The sequence below is a fragment of the Microtus pennsylvanicus genome, chromosome 10 (genome assembly GCF_037038515.1).
Source record: "Microtus pennsylvanicus isolate mMicPen1 chromosome 10, mMicPen1.hap1, whole genome shotgun sequence".
NCBI lineage: Eukaryota > Metazoa > Chordata > Mammalia > Rodentia > Cricetidae > Microtus > Microtus pennsylvanicus.
In genome coordinates this window covers 27,408,832-27,427,775 of record NC_134588.1, presented here as the reverse complement: position 1 = coordinate 27,427,775, position 18,944 = coordinate 27,408,832, and the positions used below count along the sequence as shown (strand labels likewise).

General features: G+C 51.3%; 1 protein-coding gene and 1 long non-coding RNA gene across 2 annotated transcripts; one reads left to right on the top strand and one right to left on the bottom strand.

The window, feature by feature from the left end:
• Positions 1–9,543: 9,543 nt before the first annotated feature.
• On the bottom strand, positions 9,544–16,435 carry Klhdc8a (kelch domain containing 8A). The gene is made up of 5 exons (XM_075987892.1): positions 15,400–16,435; positions 12,578–12,742; positions 12,099–12,314; positions 11,460–11,561; positions 9,544–10,495 (listed from the first exon to the last, which is right to left on the bottom strand). The coding sequence occupies exons 1-5, from the start codon at positions 15,773–15,775 to the stop codon at positions 10,302–10,304; spliced, it is 1,053 nt and encodes a 350-aa protein (XP_075844007.1). The 5' UTR covers positions 15,776–16,435; the 3' UTR covers positions 9,544–10,301.
• Positions 15,837–18,570, top strand: LOC142858544 (uncharacterized). Its single transcript, XR_012912037.1, has 3 exons — positions 15,837–15,968; positions 16,877–17,032; positions 18,437–18,570. It is a non-coding gene; the product is annotated as an uncharacterized LOC142858544 (long non-coding RNA).
• The last annotated feature ends 374 nt before the right edge of the window (positions 18,571–18,944 follow it).

The window sequence follows — 18,944 nt, the reverse complement described above, 5'->3', positions numbered from 1 at the left end:
TCTAATCCCAACTAACATGAGAGCTGTAGCGAGCCCCTAGCCCAGATGAAAGGAAACTAGTTTGGAGGTGCTTCCTAAAGACAGGGCTTTCAAAGCAGAGACTGGAGGACTCATGGTCATTAACTTGCTGGGTCAGCATTTCCTCATAAGATAAAGAAGTTTCCAGATAAGCCCAAGATTCCCTTTAAGACTAAGGGGCTGGAGAGATGGCTCAGAGGTTAAGAGGTTAAGAGCACTTGCCTCTCTTCCAGAAGTCCTGAGTTCAATTCCCAGCAATCACAAGGTGACTCACAACCATCTACAATGAGATCTGGTGCCCTCTTCTGGTGTATAGGGATACATGCACGCAGAACACTATGTACATAATATGCTAAAAATCTTTAAAAAAAAGATTGGACTGTTGGAAAGCCTTGAGGCATTAAAAAAAAAAGAACTTAATCTAAACCTGGTGGTGGTGATGCATGCCTTTAATCCCACCACTCCTGAGACAGAGGCAGGAGGATATCTGTGAGTTCAAGGGGAGCCTGGTCTACAGTTCGAGTTCTAGGACGGCCAGGGCTACACAGAGAAACCCTGTTTTGAAAAACAAGCAAACAAAAATCGCATAGGTATGCATCACTATTCTAAACATCCCCAACAGTAGTTAGCAGATCGCAGATCGTGGTGCCCGGGGATGCACACAGACCATATGAATGGATGTACAATGGAGGCAAACAAACAGACCTGGCCATCAGAACTGGGGCTGGAGAGGTGGCTCAGCCATTAAGAGAACTTGTTTCTCTTCCAGAAGACCAGGGTTTGGTTCACAGCACCCACACACTGGCCTGCGGTCAGCTATAACTCCAGTTCCAGGGGATCTGGTGGGCTCTTTAGGCCTCTAAGGAAACCGGGCACAAGTGTGCTGCAGACATACACACAGGCAGAATACCCACACACATAAAATAACAACAACAATAACAACAAAGCTGAATAGAACAGTCAAGGGATGGAATTCGACTTTCATTCTGTATAGGGAGGCTTGGAAGGTGGCTCGGTGACTCAGATCTTGGGCCCAGATATTTGGATAGGATGTGCTGGGATGTCCAGGCTGTGCAGAGCCACTCTTGGTCCTATCGACTTCCCGTTCCAGCCCTGGGAGGAGGCTCTCCTATCCCTCACACCAACTAACCATTTAAGGGGTCTTGAAGAAAACAGACCTTCTGTGTACTCACTGGGAATAAGCGTCCATTCCTGTCCTCCTGCACGCCATAGTCTGAATGTGCTGCATGTTGGGCTGCGGGAGCACCTCCAAGGGAGTACTGTGGCATTTTTCAGGTGAGCGCAGGAACACAGAGGAGGGCAGCAAGGCTCTGCTGTGGGGGAAACGGGGATGGGTGAGTAAGGCAGGTGTCAGACACATCTCGGGGGACGACTAATAATTAGTTCTTCACTCTCAGGAAGTTCTCTGCTCAACAAGATAAATAAGTTAAGCGCACAGTTTATCCTATAATCTACCATAGGAAGTGGGAGCCCTTCAAGCTGGTTTGAAGTGCAGGGATAGGGCAGAAAAGTTGGGTCTTACCTGGCTCAGTTCAAGGGAGGCCCTCAGAGGAAGCCACTTGGGTCTTGAGGGGTGGGTGAGACTTAGATTAGTCTCAGGCATGAAATAGGGGTGTATGGGAAAAGGAGCAGAGGAAGTCATGGGCTTGTTCTCTGTGTGGCTAAGAGACATAAGGATCCCAGAGGGTCTGCTCCCTGGACTGTCTCAGTACTGATGTTCAATGTTTTCTCAGGGAGGAGAGCAGATGAGGGGCTTAGCACACCACCCCCTCCAGTCAGAGACATCGTTCATTAAATTGCCTTTTCCTTACAGCTCAGGTGAGTTAGAGTTCTCAGTCACCTTTTAACCCCACCCTGCGGTGGACAATAGGACCTAGGTGTTTGGACCTTGCCCTCTCAGAGACTGGTGGAATTGTGTGAACAGGAACCGGCCTGTTAGAACTGGTTCCCCAGAACTAGGCGTTGTGAACCCAGTGAGCCTGGATAAACACTAGGAAATTGAGATGTCTGGCTCAAAGCTGCCCTCTCCTGGCAGAACTGAGAATTGACGGACTTGTAGGCTAATTGAAACTGCCTAGCCTCAGTTACGATGATGTCTATTTACCATTTGTTGAGCGGGCCCGAGTTTAAATATCCTAGATACAGTGTCACCATCTAGGAAGTAGCATAGCAGGAAGCAAATAAACCTGACAAATAAACAGCCTGACATCGTGGCTGTGCCCCCATTACATTGCCTTGTGGGACCCAAATGAGTTCTGGAAATACAAGATGGATCTAGTGAGTTACAAACAATCTAAAACTGTAGCAAAGCCCTACAAGGAATGTGACAGCCTTCGCTGGCCTGTCCTGGTGAATTTCATCCCCACTGTGTAGATGAGTAAGCTAAGAAACAGAAAAACGAAGAACCTGTCTCTACAGGGTCACAAAGACGTCACCAGAAATGGCAGCATTTGCCATTCTGATTTGGTTGGGTGAGGAGTCTGGTGGCCTAGTCAGTCTCCTGATGCTCTGTGTTCGTGTATCAAACATGTCCCATGTCTCTCGCATGAACTTGCCTGGGGACCAAATGGTTTCCTACCTGTCTGTTTGGACTTTTACTGGGCTTCAGTCTTCCCAAACTCCCCGCCTGCCAATCCTGGCAGAGATCCAAGTGTGGAGCAGGGAGGCCGTACAACAAGGACTTAACAGACACTTGAGCTCATGCACCCAACCCAGGCAGGAGGACAGTGAAGATAAGCTCGGAGCTAATGAGCGATGTAGAAACTGCCTAAGGCTCTAGAGCTATGCTGGGGGACAGGGAGAAGGCCTGAGGGAGGAAAGGAAAGGCCTGTTAACTACTCTATATGTTAATTTTTAAACTCCTCAACACCGAGATGTGGGTGCTGGGAGTTTGAGGGGTGGGCGTCTAGTTAGTTTTGAATTCTAGGGGTTGCAGTCATTGGTTTGCGAAGGATGTCTCACCTCACTGTTAACGGTAGTAGCGCACAAAGATCTTCCTCCTTTCCTGCCCCTTATCCCACTTCCTTTTCCTAATCTCTGAGGTTCTGTAATTCCCCTTCTGGGGGGGGGGGGGATTAAAAACCTGGGGTGGGGCTGGAGAGATGGCTCAGCAGTTGAGAGCACAGGCTGCTCTTCCAGAAGTCCTGAGTTCCATTCCCATGGTGGCTCACAACCATCTGTAAGGAGCTCTGGTGCCCTCTTCTGGCCCGCAGGCAGACATACAGGCAGAACGCTGTTTACATAATAATAATCTTTAAAAAAAAAAACAAAACCTGGGGTGTCTGCGCTTAGGCAGTTGTTAAAAGTTAGGATTCCTCTAGTGGGCCCTTGAGACTGTATGGTGTCACTGTCGTGAGTCACCCAAGGCTGATGATGGGCTAAGATAAGTACAAGTCCGTAAAAAATATACCCATCTCTCCTGTTGTCAACACTCCATGCCCACAGCCTTGATGCCCCTTCCCCGTGCCCTGGGTTAGATGCTGGGTACGTGGGCAGTTGATGTGATCGTGGCAGGGAACACAGCGACCTGAGTGGGAGTCAGGGACAGGGATTTCTGTCTGCTGGCCACATGACCTGGTCCAGTGACTTGGTTTCCCTGTCTACTTGGTCTAAGGAAACCCTGAACTTGAAGATTGTTTTCTATAAAGTTCTAGGCTCCCCAGCAGGTGGGGCTTCTGGCAAGGGACACTGTGGCTCAGGGCCTGGTAGCTTCAATTCATATAAATGTCCCCCTCCCCAAAATGAGAGAATATTTTCTTTCTGCTGGTCCTACCTCCATTCAGGGAAAACCCAGAATGACTAGGAAATACAGAGAAAGGATATGTGCCCAGATTGGGGGGGGGGACGACAAGCTGTACAGTGCCACCGCTCTGCCTTGTGTTTGGCTTCTGCTGCCAGCTCACACCCTTGGCCTCCCAAGCTGACCCTGGAATGCTAAGGCCAAGCAAAGCACATTCTTTAGCTGGGTCAGCAGCTCCTGGCCCTGGGTAAAGGAAGGTGGGAGCCAGCATTCCTCACGGCCTGAATAGCACCAGTACAGTCTGGTATTAGGGGGTTGCCCTCGCGCACAAGGTGGATTAACAAGCCACTGTCACCAGAACTCTTAAAAAGCTGGCCCAGCACTCCTCCTGGAGCCCACAGCGAAGAGCTGAAGGGGCCCATCCACAAGCAAGGGGGGTTGAGCATCTGCTCAGTTTCTGACCTGCTTCTGTGTCCACAGAGGCTGGGGAAGAAATTAGGAGAGAAAGCGGGCAGCTAACGATTCCTATCACAGTCTTGCTTTCTCTGGGTCTTTTGATTTCGGGCTTTCCTCGGACTGGGCTCCCACCTGACAGGGTCTTTGGGACTCCCTGGGTCACATGGGTTAGTGACACCATCATAGGCTGAGGAGACCTCAAAAATGTGGAGAGAGGGCTAAGGAGACAGAGGCTCACATTTGCCACACACTGGAGTGGGATTCAGGGTGGAGGGGACAGAGGTATAGCGAGGGGCTAAGCCTGCTACCCTAAGGCGCTAGGAGCTCAGGTCCCAGGTAGTGCAGGAACTTTGTGGAAGGGAAGCTCCCAGACAGTAGGGTGTGGAGCAGGGGAACCTGCGAAAGTGATTTATCTATCACTGTTTTCTTGTTCAGGTTTGCTTTTGAGACTGAATTGCTAAGCATAGGACCAATGCCTACCTCTTGTTGAGTAATGGTTAGGTGCGACGATTCTGAGTCCTTACCATGTCCAGATGAGAGAGCAGGGTGAAACACTTGGAAACAGTGACCCCAGGCCCTTGGCACAGCCATATATTCTAAGGCTAACCAGAGGAAAAGCTCCAGGAGCCCAGCTGAAACCCTGACAAACTACAAGACCCCTAACCTGGGGTCTATCCTGACTGTTTCCCATGGTGTATACAAATGGGAAGGCAAATTTTACTCCCCACAGCCCTCAGGCCCATCAACTCTGAGGTGTCTCATCAAGTACCAAATGTCCAGACCCTTCTCTGTCCCCATCCATCCTTCCGAAGACCCAGTGAGTCATCTGGGAACTATTTCCTGTTTGGAGGGTGGAGGTGGCTCCCAGAGTTTGCATAAGAAAAGCTGCTTCTGTAGGCAGTGGAGAGGTCTGGTCAAACTAGGAGATGGGCTGGGGCACTGGGATTTTCCTGCCTGGGGAAAGCCATCTGTTGTCCATTGATCAGCACACTGGCACAGGCCTGTGCAGGCACGGTGCCAGGTGCCAGCAAAGAACTCAGCAGAGAGGGTAAGTGAGGAAGGCCCAGTACTCCCTTCTTGGAGCCCAGCAGCTTCTCAGGAGTCAGAATACAGGAAACCTTCAGGCCTATCTCCTCACCTGAAACACAGGAATCCAGCCTAAGCAAAAACTTCCTCTAGTGGTGGTAGCAAATGGCAGTGTGGCATTGTTAGGGGGTGGGGTGCTGCAAAGGTCACAACCCAGGGCAACAGATGACCCCACCACATGGCAAGAACTCCAGAATCTTGTAGCAATCCACCCTTCAAACGGTTAGGACTTGAGCTTTGAGGCATGGCCGAATGATTGAATTGAGAGGATTCTGAATTAGGTATGGAGGCCTATGCCTTTAATCCCAGCACTCAGAAGGCAGAAACAAGTGGAACTCTATGAGTCTGAGGCTAGCCTGGTCTACATAGCAAGTTCCAAGCCAGCAGAGGCTCTATAGTAAGGTCATGCCTCAGAAAAGGGCTGGGGGATTCAAAGTCTGGCCACCGCTTACAGTTGAGAGTAAATGTATATATATATGGATATGGATATGAGAGTGAAAGCTAAGTTATTTGCATGACAGATGTCCATAAGGGGGTGTGTATGCATATGTTTGTAAGGAGTGTATATGACTGTGTCAGTGAGTGTGGGTGGCCATTTGCATGTAGAGCGTGCCCAGGAAGGTGTGTCAGAAAAGAGGCTGTGTGAGGAGTACGTGTGTAAACTGAGTGAGGGTAGAGGAGAAAGAAGGCAGAGAGTGGGGTACAGGGAGCAGAGTGAGCCCTGGGGTGCCGGAGGCAGTGCAGGGAGCGGGTGTAGGGCAGTCGAGGTGCACAGTCTGCAGGTCTGCTAGGCTCGCTCTCAAGAGTCACACCCCTTGCAGTGGGGAGGGTAGCAAAAGAGGCCCTGAGGCTTCTGTGAGGCAAGCACACAGCTGCCTGTAGAGCCCACTGGGGAGGGACAAGGTCAGAGAAGTACCACCAGGACACACTCCAAGCATCCCACCCTAAGCCTCGGCTCCCCTTGGGATCTACTCAGACCCTGCCTAGACTTGGACTCTTCCCGCTGCACACCCAACATGTGTGCTCTATGGCATTCCGGATCTTCTCTGGAGGCCTAGCTCTAACAGTGGGCTGATGAAGGAAGCTCAAGGCTCGGGGAATTATTGTTCTCCCTGCTCTGTCTGTCATGCTTGGTTTGGTGGTGAGTTGATACTGGTCATCGTCGTCCCCCCTCCCCCGGCTCCCCGCAGACCATATGTTGATATCCTAACCTCTAGTATCTGGGAATGAGACTTCACCTGGAAACAATATATATTCATATATATGTAGATATAAAATAAAATATGCTCATCTTAAAATAAAGTCATTGGATATGCATGGACCTCAGTGTCCTTATAAAGTCGGGGAAACTGGGACACAGTCATGGCAAGGTGGCTGTGTGAAGACAGGTGCCATTGAAACGATGTTGCTGCAAGCTAAACCACAAGGACTTGCAGATAACACTGGAGCCAGGAAGAGGCGTAGAGACCCACCCCTCCACGAGCCATCAGTCAGAGCACAGCCCCACTAAACCCTTTGACTTCAGACTTTTAACCTCCAGATGTGGTACCCACATTTCCTGCTGTTTCCAGCTGCCCCTAGTCTGTGATGTTTTCTTTAGGGCATTCCTGGAAAGCAAATGCCCATGACAATTTTTATTGGCCTCGATTTGTCAAAGCCACCTTGTCTGTCTACCTCTCTGGATCTTGTCTGAGTCTTGCCTTGTGCCAAAGTCACTGCAACTGCTCCATCTCCCACACTGAAGCCACCAGTGAAAGTCCCTGAGTCCCTGGCTAAGGTTTGGGCCTGTTCTATAGGTCACATGAGGTTGAGAGTCAGACATGAAGCCCCTTGCTCTTCTCCCTATTCTGGTGGCACTAAGAACAAGAGTGTGTGTTTACATATGTGTGGGGGCAGGGCTATATTTAGAGAACAGGGTCAGGTGTTCACTCCCAACATGCACCAACTATGCCCTCAGGATTAGGAGTTCAGGGTCCCTAGATGTCAGTATGTCAGTTTCTTCTTCTTCTTCTTCTTCTTCTTCTTCTTCTTCTTCTTCTTCTTCTTCTTCTTCTTCTTCTTCTTCTTCTTCTTCTTCTTCTTCATCGATTTATTTATTTATTATGTGTACAATATTCAGTATTCTGTCTGCATGTATGCTTGCAGGCCAGAAGAGGGCACCAGATCTCATTACAGATGGTTGTGAGCCACCATGTGGTTTCTGGGAGTTGAATTCAGGACCTTTGGAAGAGCAGGCAGTGCTCTTAACTGCTGAGCCATCTCTCTAGCCCTCAGTTTCTTCTTTAAAGTGGGGAGGAGGGTTGGAAAACTGACCACACTCCTCCTCCTAGGCCAGAGCTGGGGTTTGTGGGTGGTTGGGTGGGGAATCCCATAAGATCAATGCAATTCAAGACTTTGTTAGAAAGAGGCCCAGAAGCCTGGTGGTGGTGCCACATGCCTTTAATCCCAGCACTGGGGAGGCAGAGGTAGGTGGGTTTCTGTGAGTTTGAGGCTAGCCTGGTCTACAGAGCAAGTTCCAGGACAGGCTTCAAAACTACACAGAGAAACCTTGTCTCAAAAAACAAAAACACAATGAAGAAGAAGAGGAGGAGGAGGAGGAGGAGGTAGAAAAGGAAGAGGAGGGGTCTGTAATGAAGTGTGGCATGGGCCAGCCTTTCTCTTCCGATTCTGTAGCCACCTGAGATTGATGATCACTTCATGGATTGGCTTGAGACAAGTCTTAGACAGTATGGCCTGCATGACTCTGGAGCTCCTCTTGATTGTGGATGGTACCTTGGTGTCTATGCTTCCTCTACTGCCCTCCACCTTGTGAGACAGACTGGGGAATTCAGACAAGGAGGGTAAGGAGCCTTCTGAGGTCGGTGGTGTGGGGAGACCTGTGGTAGTTGGAAGTGTGAAGTCTGGAGGCAGGCCATTGGCTGTACTGCCTCTGTAGTGCAGGCAGTATAGAGCCACAGCTTTCACACAGACTGAGGGCTTCCCTCATTCCTCAGTGCGGTATCCGTGGTCTTCCCACAAGGGAACTTGGGCAGGGGTGACCCTAGCAGATACCAGTTCCAACCTTGAGTTGTTCTGTTAATTCTAACGTCTAACTCAACCTTATAGGAGGGCTGCACCCTTAAGGTTCCAACTATCTTCAAAGGAATCAGCCCTATCCACAGATATGGGGCCATTGTGCCTGGAGAAGACCCTGTATGGATTGGCTCCTCTTGGGTTGGGGATGATATGGGTAGGACAGAAGCAGAAATGAGGTAAGGAGATAGAGTCAAGAAGCCCCCTATTCTCCATAGCAGTTGCAGCCCCCCTCCCCGCCATTTTTATCTAATAGTTAGTTCAGGGGAGCTGAATGGAATTGGATCCAGAAGCAATGGAGGCTTCTTTGTGGTTTGCTCTTTAGGGGAACCAATGGCCACAATCTGCCCCCTCACGTTGGCGAGAAAAACGTTTTTGGCCAGCAGGTGGCAGTGTCCTCTAGGAACCCAAAGAGAATAACCCAGCATTCCTTAAAGACCTGGGTTTCACCCTGTCTTAAAGACCCAGCAGGAAGGGACACCCCTACCCCCTCACCAGAAAGAGCTCCTTCTGACCCCCCAGACCCTGATAGGCCATTCCCCAGCGCAGACTCCTTACGAGGTAGTTAATTGGCCCAGCCTTGTGAAGAGAGAAGCGGACCCCCTGGCTCCTCCACAGCCTCATAGGGATTTGATTCTTTGTGTCCTCAAGGCTAACTGGTTAGGTTTCGTTTCTGTGCAGGGGTTGCAACTCAGGTCTCTGAGCAGGCCGCCGAGCAGGGGCCGTGGAAGCCTAATGAGGTTCTGTGCAGGCTAGCAGGAAGGCGCATCTGTATCCAGCCTTCTGGCCTTCTTTTTTCTCTCTCTCTCTTGTTTTTTTCAGTCAGTGGACAGTTCTTTCATGCCTAAAATGAGCTTCAGCTGAACTGATCGAAATAAGACGTGGGTATAACCTGGCAAAGATTGGATGATCACAACCTTGGCCAAACATGTGTCTCAAGAGAAGAAAAATCACCTGCCTCTTTGATAGCGGGATAGCTACGGCCAGGAGAAGGCAGAACTCTTCACCAGGAATGGTCAAGAACAGGTGTCCAATTGGTCCCTGCTTAGCCTAAGGACACGGAGGGAGATGGTCTCACGGGGTTTTCTATCTACGAACCAGGGCACCCCTGGCTTTGTCTCCGGGGTCCAAAGAAGACAGGAGTAAAGACATCAATCATTGTGCCGCTGTTATTAACCAGAGTGCAATTAATCCACCTTTGTGGATTTGGAAGCCACAGTGTAGATGAGAAGGTTTCACCAAGAGACACTCTGAGAGCCGCTGAGCCCAGAACGGCCAGGCCTCTGGTGGGGAGAGGGTGGCAGAAGGCAGAATACAGGAGATAGTGATGTTCCATCACCACATGCCCAGTAAGGACCTGAGAGGAAGGGTCCTTTCTGCCTGGCCCGACGTGGGAGCTCCCGACTACCTTCCCACACATCCGCCTTAGCTTCAAGTCCAGTTCCTGTTAAGTAGGTGGGAGCTGGAGCAGGACCACAGCTGACTTCTATATGGGGGATGGATATCAACCAAAGAAAATGAGGAGGCTTGGGATGCCCCATTTCTTCATCAGTTTACCTGACACTCAAACTAGCTCAGAGATGGGGAAGGACCACAATGGCTCCCCTTTGGGGTGGCAACTGCCCCCCACCCCCGTAGTTAAGTGAGAGGAGGGAACATTCCTGTGCCTTTCTGTGTCTGAGCACTGAGTGAGGATTCTCCCCAGGCCACAGCCCAGCTCTCTCTTATAGGTGCAGTCAGCTGTGCTTTCTTCAGCTTTCTGAGACTGGTAGGTTAGGGGGCAGAGGGAGGTCACTGAGAGCCCTAGGGCTTGGAGACCGGAGGACGTAGTCCGAACTGCTTTGATGAGACTATTCCTCATGTCAAGAGTGGAGCGATGCTGTCCAGGCAAGGGCACCGCTGGGGCCAGCTAGGAGTCAGAGACATACAGCGCCTCCACTGCATCGCTCAGACCCTGGCTGACGCCCCCCACAGCCAGGAGGCAGTTCTTGAAGACGATGCTGGAGCAGGCACAGCGGGGTGTGGGCATGGAAGGGAGGGTCTCCCACTTGTTCTTCTCTGGGTGGAATGCTTCCGCTGTTTCCAGGACAGTGGGCTGGTTTCCTGAAAACAACGGGGGAATCAGATCTTAGATCAAGGAGCCGAGCCTTGTCCCACAGTGACCATTTCTCAACCCAGAAATAAAAGTCGAGCAACTTCTTTGTCTTTTTACAGGATGGATCCGGTTTTAACATCCTGGTACAAGAATTCCTGTCAAGCAACTTTGTACCCTGTCCCTTCTCTTTACCTTTAGATTCTAAAATTAGGATTATGGTGCACGACTTTAATCCCAGCACTCAGGAGACAGAGGCAGGTGGATCTCTGAGTTTGAGGCCAGTATGGTTTACAAAGTGAGTTCCAGTACAGCCAGAGCTATACACAGAGAAACCTTGTCTTGGAAAAATGAAAGAAAAGGATTGTTTTCTTTACTCTTGCTTATCAGGGGTTTCTAGAACACCACTGCTTCCCTCCTGGTTTCTCTCTCACACACAGCTTCCCCCATAATCCAGCTCATGTAGTTGTTCATGAATGAGTATGGTGGGTATGCGAACTCTGGCCGCCTGGAAGCCTTTATCACCGTGTCCAAATGACTTCAGTGGCCCCAAACCCCAGTCCAACCTTCACACTGTCAGCAGTCTCTGAGAGGGAGGAGCCATACATCAGGTATAGAATTAGGATTATCGATTTGCTTTGCTCTCCCAAGATGCACCTGGACATCCAACAAGAGCTGGGTCAGGATGATGATCCCTTCACCCTTTATCTCCAGCTAAAGGGGCTCAGCGACCTGGCTCAGCACAGGGCTTCACAGTTATCAGCATGTCCCCTTTGCTTTCTAGATCTCCATTTTCTTAGCATAGAGCTGAAAGAACACATGGGGACCCCCGTGGAAAGGTCAAGTCTGGACTGTATTGAATTCTTTGGGGTGAAACAGTGGGAGGTGTGTAAGAAGTCAGTACCACCCGCTGCTCAAGTGCAGTGCCAAAGACCAGAACCACAGCACGGGACAGTTGAGATGACCTATCCTTACCAAGTCCCCCAGCCACTATGACTCGTCCACTCAGACCACCGGCCACGAAGTCCGCCCGGCGCTTCTTGAGGAAGAACGAGCGTTCCATCTTCAGCCATCCCCCTGCAAGTGATGTGCAGTGACAGGGCAGAGACAGAGGATTAGGTGCTGACGTCCCCTAACAAGTATAGACGGATCTCAGGTGGCTCTCACCCTGGGGGCTACCCCCTTGAGTTCAGGGTGCAGAGAGGCTCCCTTGCTGATTGAAAGAACACACTCTGCCTCTTCAGCCTTCTCTGGTGCTCGGCAGTCTAACGTCTGCAACTCCCGTGAGTCCCTGTTCTATTTAGGTTTTTCCACAGTTCTAAACTGTGGTAAACAGAGTAATCAGGAGCCCCCTGATTCTCCATCAGCACAGGAAGAGTCCTAACCTGGTCCTATACAGATACCGGCGGTGATGGAGGAAAGGCCATGGTGAAAACAGCCAACCAGGCCAAAAGGTACCTTGAATAGAGTTTGACTCCAAGCATCTCTGTGAGTTAGGAAGGGAGCTTAGACACCAGAGAGGCCTGCTTGGATATGTAAGCAGCTCCAGGAAGATTCGCCAGGATGGGGAAAATTAGTCAGAAGAGAGGCCAAGGGGATGGGGACCCAGCTCACCCTGTTCCATGTCGAACACATCCATCGTCCGGAGGAATTTGGGCTGCCGATAGAGACGACCTTGTCGCAGGCCTCCCAGGCTGTACAGGTGGTTGTCCAGGGTCACAAAGCTGGAGAACGCCCGCTTACAGGGAATGTTGGGGAATTTGGTCCAGGACCGAGACTCTATGTCAAAGACCTCGAAGGCATTGACTGCATACTTAGACTGTCGCCCTCCTGGAGGTGGGAAAAGGGTACATGGTGGGCAAAAAAAAAAAAGAAAAAAAAGAAAAGAAAAGAAAAGCAGTCCCTGAGAATCGGTAGGGCTGGGATTTCCCTTCTGTTGTTATTCAGTCATTTGAAAGACTTGTCAAGGGCTGGAGCAGTGCGATTATCCCCAGGGACAGAGACATTCATTCTCAGGCTGTGGGCCTTGCCTCCCAGGGAGCTCACCCAAGGGAGCAAGGAGAGGAAATGAACAACAAGTAGCTAGTCCCTACCCAGCACGTAGATCTTGGAGCCCCGGAGGAAGGAGGTGGCCGCGTATCTGGGAGTGGGCATGGGTGCCAGTGACACCCACATGTCCTTTAGCATGTCATAGTGTTGCAAGTAGTTGTGTGGACGAAGGTCCAGGCCCATCCCGCCTGCAGCGTACACTCGATAATCTAAAAGAAAAGCCACACACAGACACGGCTCGGTGCACAGGCACCCAGAGGCAGGTCCAACAGAGTCCATAACATTTCACAGGCCACGCCAAGATCCCAGTGGCTGCGCTGCCAGAAAGTCATGCTGTTTTGATGCAGTGGGTAACAGCATTTGAGGTCCCTGCTATGGCTAAATCTGGGTCTCCCTGAAGCTGTGGCAGGACTGTGTGCCTCAGCCGTCCTTAGCACCAAATCCTTGCCAAAGCCTGATGCACTAAACCCTGCTCAGAGACAGATGGCAGTGAAGTCTAGGCCTAGATAACCCTTTGCAGGTTTGGCCCCCACCGTCCTCCTGTCCTCCTTTCTAGGCAGCCAGAGGGGAAGGCGAGGGAAGAGGCTTTTGCGATGATCTCAGGTAGTGACCTGCCCTATAGGAATTCTCAGACATTAATTCTCCAGATACAGTGAAGTCCCTTAGACTATAGTCAGCCCCAATGTCACTGGCCCTCTCTACAAACTGTGCAGTCAGCGGTTCTGTCTGCTACCCCAGTGGGAAATGGCATTCTCCTTCACATAGACAGAGCTCACAGGATCCAGGAGGCCCCTGTGCTGAATGGGATAAGGCCAGGCCTGAATGAGGAGGAGGCTTTGGGGAACTGACCCCTCAGAAACCTTGCCCTTGGAAAGCTAGGTTTTGTAAGCAGGGAGTCCCCTTCTTTCTCCTCTGCTGTTGGCTTTTAGGTAGCTTTTCAGGGGCTCACTGGGCCAAAGAGCATGGACTAACGTTTGTGTTTCCCCAGCCCCTGCCAGAATGGGAATCTTCAGCTTCTGTATGTGGTTCATGCTCCCAGCAGCCTTTGCTCACAGTCTTCCTCTCTATGGTGCCGTGACTACTGTAGAAGGTGGAGCCCTATTTCCATCCTAGTCCTAAGCCTAAAACTGGGAAAGGGCCTGTGACAAACTGATTAGCATAAATTCCACCTTCCCTCTAGGAACACCCCCTGCTGGAAAAACTCTACCCAAGGTCATTCAGCCCAGTGGTCAGTTCTCACCCGTCCTTTGAGGCTCAACTGCGATTCCCTGCGCTGCAGAGCAGGGGGCCCAGAGGACTTGGCTTCGTGCCTCCTGAGTGATGGTATCTCCATTGCTCTGCTACCACATGTAACTGATACCAGCTTCATCTGTTTCTCCCAATACACTGGAGGTCCTTGAGAATTGGCTAATCTGTGAACCCAGTACAATGGCTGATGTGTAAACACTTACCAACATAACTGTTGAACCCATTTGACTTTATAGTTCGGGGCACAGGCATGGTCACGACTTACTATCTATTTAACCTTGGGGAATTAACCTTTCTGGGCTTCGTGCTGCTTTTTCTAAAATAGCATAAAAATAGCACCGATCTCATTGGATATATTGCAAGTTCAAAGGGATGAAGCACAATGATAAACAGTTTTTAGCTTTCAGCAAGATTTATTGAGCTAGGGATGAAGTTCATACGCATTGTTTTCAGCGTCCCCATGGGCCTCCATCTTCTTTAACATGAAGCTTAGACTGCCCTTGAACTCATAAACCTTCTGCTTCAGTCCACTGAGCCCTCGCTGCTGCCAAGGCAAGTCTTGAACTTGCCACTCTTCGGCCTCAGCCTCCAGAGTAGCTGGTGTTACAAGTCTTTATTCAATCAGCATCAGGCCTGGCTAAACCCTATTGTCTACCCTGCCCTGGGACTCTGGGTCCCAGCTTCTTGCTAATCACTTTCAGGGACCAGATTTTCTACTCTGTTCCTTTATCCCCATGACCTAAGACTGTGCCAGGAACAGAACAGGTGTTGAAGAAAAGCTGGTTTCTCATCTGCCATACGCCAGACAGGCAGCTGGGGTCATGTGGCAAGAGAAACAGGGAAGGATGGGGAAAGGGAGGAAGGCCACTCCACCAAGCCTACAGTATAGAGGCAAGTGTCTATAAACTTGGGTTTCTTAACTCCTATCCTCATAAAACTCTGTGTTTTAAGAAAGCAGCAGTTGGACCCCCTCTATAGCGGTACTAGGCCCCAAAAGAGTGGAATGGGGACTTTGAGAAAGTAAAATAAGAATTTTAAAACCACATGCAATTCACAGAACTTGATGGACCTGGTTAATCCAATAGACGAGTCAATCTTTGGAACATTCTGACCTCCACTTAGCACCACTGAAACTGCAGTCAGGAGTTAGAGAAGATCCTGGGATCTGGGTCCCAAAGCCTCCTTGGCAGATGACCTGGTGTTGGCTGAAGGATGGGATGAGCATCCTCAGGAACTACATAGATAGGTCTGGGTGTGTGTGTGGCCAGTCGCGAATGTAGTCATTCGGCTGAACGCCAGGGTCTCCAGAGTCATTCCAGATAACCCCATAGCTCACACCTTGGCTCTCCCTCTGCAGCGGCCTGCCCAGCCTGCCAGGAGGAACCCGCTGGAGCTGACTCCTGGCATCAGATGGAATTCCTAGACATTTCACCTGCTCAGCCTCCCTTCCCAATCTGTTAAATAGGGGCAGTGGGTCTCTAGTGTCAGTACTTAATGTAAGGCTCAAATGTAATGGTTGATGTACCATTGGCCCCCCAAATCATGTGGCATTCCAACGGTTTTCCCGTGACCCTTTACTTTCTTCTCTATGCCCACCCTCAACCCTGGCCCCACTTGCCTTTGGCTGTAACAGAAATGCCCATGGCAGCCTCACGCAGCACGCTTCTCTTCTTCCACTTGCCCTCATCGATATTGTACATTTCCACGACCTTCAGAGGCAGTTGATTGGTGCCCACACCCCCGATCACCATAATCCGCTTTCCAAGGGCAGTAACAGCTACCCCGGCCCTGGCTGTGGGCAGGGAGGGCAGGGAGGTCCATTGGTCGGCCTCGGGGGAGTAGACCTCGAAGCAGTCCATGGGAACGCCATTGTCATCACATCCCCCGATGGCATAAACCTGCCCTCCGGTCTCCAACAGTGAGCAGTAGACCCGGCGGCTAGGCAGTGGAGCAAGGCGCTTCCACTGAAAATCCTTGACATTGGGCACCTCCATGGCAGCCCTGCTCGCGCGCCCTCAACAGCGTCCGGGCAAGGTCCAGCCCCGGAGCCTGCGGGCTACTCGGAGCCGGCCCGCACGTCCCCTCTTGCAGCCTCCATCTCTGGGCGCGGGCTCCCGCCGACGCCCGCTAGCTTCTCCTGGTCCCTCGGGTGTCAGCGGGGCGGCGACGTTCACCCCTGGCTCCACGGTAAGAACCGGGCGAATCTGGGGCAGCAGGGCGCCGGCGGTAGCCTGCCCTGGGTCAACTTTGCAGGATGAGCCCCGCCCCGCCCGGTCCCTGGGAGCTCAGAGCCCACCCCGCCGCGCGTGGGCGCCGCGCTCGCCCCTCACTAGCTCCCGGGCGGCGCCCGCAGCCACGCTCGGCTTTCACCGCCAGCCCGGCAGCCGCGGAGCGGGGGAACAGCGTGCCCTGCCCTTCCTGTCCCGCAGGCCGCTGTCACCCGCCCAAACGAGCGGCTGCTAGACACGGAGCCCGGGTCGGAGGACGCTGGTTCCCCGCAGCCACCACACCTGGGCAGGAACCCACGCGCCTCGCGGCGGAGGCTGTGGCCTGTGCGTCAGCCCGGGCGGTCGGGGCGGGCGAGGGCAGGGCCTGCAGTGTCTCCAGGGTCGGAGGCAGCCGGAGCAGGAGCCGGTGCCCAGATGACAGTCAGATCCCGCCAGCGTGGGGGCGGGCGTTTGCGAGTGTTTGTTTTGGGTGAGGAGGCGGAGAGCCCAATTACCCAGTTTGTCTACAGTACACAGACCCAGTTCGTGACAGGCTGGCTTTGTTGGGGGGTGGGGGGGAGGTATTCTCACACTGTCAAACCTCAGAGCCGAGTCAGGAGGCAGTGACATACATGCAGCGGGGACCCGCAGATGTAACGATCTGCACACGTATGCATGTAATTCACACAGAACCTTCCTTCCCTCCTGAGTGGACACGTCCGCAAAGACGCAGATAAAGTCACAGACAGGGGAACTGCAACTGAACACACCAACAGACAGGCTGGGAGGATCACCCCCAAACCTTCACACATCACTAGAAGCGCAAACCTGATTAGCAAATCCTGGTCCTTAAACTAGAAAAGATAACCTCTTCAAACCTCTCCCCAGCAACAGACCCTCCAGAACTGTGGTCCCCAGTAAGACAAGTGCCGGCAACACACCGAACCACCTAGTGGTGTGTCTCTCCAAATCTACACGGTCCTTCTAGCTGTCTTCCTTCCGCCTGGAACCGCTCAAGCTTGGGACCCTGACAGACTTTTCACTGTGAGTGTGCGTATTTGGTGCCCGCCCCCCAACGCTGGAGATGAAACTCAGGGCTGTGCACTTGGGAGGCACTAAGTTTTAATTTGTGATAAGCTGTAGATTCGCACGTGGTTATAGGAAAGGAGCACTCTTTAGCTAGTGTCCCCCAGTGCTGATATCCGACCAAGCTAAAGTACGATCCTCCTCAAGCAGAATACATTGTCATTATTGCAAAGGTCACATGTCACCTTTTGATATCTGGTACAACTCCATACTTCCTCCTTATTCTTCCCTCCCCAGGTCCTGACAATCTATTTCTGAAATCTTGTCGCTTCAGCCATGTTGTACAAGGAGCTGGAGCTGTGGCTCACTTGGTGGGGTGTTTGCCTAGCAAGCACAAAAACGGGATTCCATCCCCAGCACTGCATAAAACCTGGTGCTGGCAGTGATGTACGCTCATAATCACATCACTTGGGAGGTGGAGAAGGAGGATCAGAAGTTCAAGGTCATCGTTGCTATATATTGTGCCCCAGGCCAGAGGATAAAATAAATGGATAAAATCATACAGTATGTAACCTTTTAGAGTCCCCCAACTCCCAATACCCCCGAACTCATTCCTGGAGTGTCATCATCTATGTTGTTGGAGGGCTTTCTCTCTCTCTCCCTCCCCCACCCCTTCATGGTCACGGTCTCACTATAGCCTCCAAGGATTGCAGACCTGGGCCACCGAACCCAGTTCTTCTCTTCTTTTTGAGACAGGGTCTCTCTGTGTAGCCCTGGCTGTCCTGGAACTCTCTGTGTAGACCAGGCTAGCCTCAAATTCACAGAAATCTCTCTGCCTAAGTGCTGGGATTAAAGGTGTGTGCTTCTCCATCAGATTTTCTTCCTTTATATCTTTGCAGCCTTCCACGGTACACGTTTCCATAAAGGTTAAAAAGTCATGTTTGTCAAGGGTTCACTGTACCTTCTGACAGGGAGCACGGGCCTGGTACATTTCTGTCGGTGCCCATACTGCTACTGCAACTTCTGTGAGAAATAGAAGCTGTAACTCAAAACAGGCCTATCCTCCTGTCTTGGGCTCTTGACCTAACAATTCTACTTCTTTTTAAAGCCTAGATTCGTGGATTTGCCAAATCAACATCTAGATCCTCCACAGAAAAGGCTGTGATGTTACCCCCCCCCCCCCCCGTTCAGTAAGAACTTAGAAATTCTAAGAGTGTAGTCTAAATTAATGAAGTGTCACAGGCAATACCATTCATTTCTTGCTCCTGTAAAAGGCCTCCAGACCTTTGCACAACTGCCCATGTGGTGGCCTCGGAGCCCAGCATGCAGGCAGCACCACCTGCCAAAAGGAGAACAAAGGCCTATTCGATCAAAGTCCACAGTTCTGGGGAAGTCCCTAAATGTCCTAACCTTACCTTTCAGCTTCTGCAGTTCCGCTTCTGGCTAACTGTCCCTGCTACATGAGATCTGTCAACTCAAGATGTTGTTTTTGTGCTTAAAAAGCCACCCTGAGAAAGGCTCAGGACTGCACTGGAGTTCTGAACACTCCGTGTCGTTGCCAGCTGACTAGTAAAGACTTTCTATTAGCTTGAAGCCATGTCTGAGTAGTCTTCTCTGCGGGGTACCCCACAACATTCTTAGGGGCCTAGCCTGCCTTGAACGGAATGAGTTTCACAGCTGCAGTCTGTGGTCAGGGTGAATGGAAGCCACAGTCTTCTCAAATGGGCTTGTTGGGATCTGTCTTCAGCCTCGCTTGCCTCTGAGCCTTCACAGAAGCGGCAAAGCCAAGCAACTTCTCACATCCTCCCAGCAGGTGGGCAGACTTCCCGGAGCTCAGCCCTTGCGCATCCACTTTCTCATAATCTTCAACTGGAGGGAGACTGCCAGGCATCTGTGAGCATCTGTGTTTTGCAGAGGAGGGTCTGACACT

Bases quoted from the DNA above. Each gene is read 5' to 3' on its own strand.
- Klhdc8a (XM_075987892.1), bottom strand. From the start codon at position 15,775: ATGGAGGTGCCCAATGTCAAGGATTTTCAGTGGAAGCGCCTTGCTCCA. The intron at 12,743-15,399 runs GCAAGTGGGGCC...CTTTTCTTTTAG, and splicing joins CATTTCTGTTACAGCCAAAG to ATTATCGAGTGTACGCTGCA. The intron at 10,496-11,459 runs GTAAGGATAGGT...CGTTGTTTTCAG, and splicing joins CATAGTGGCTGGGGGACTTG to GAAACCAGCCCACTGTCCTG.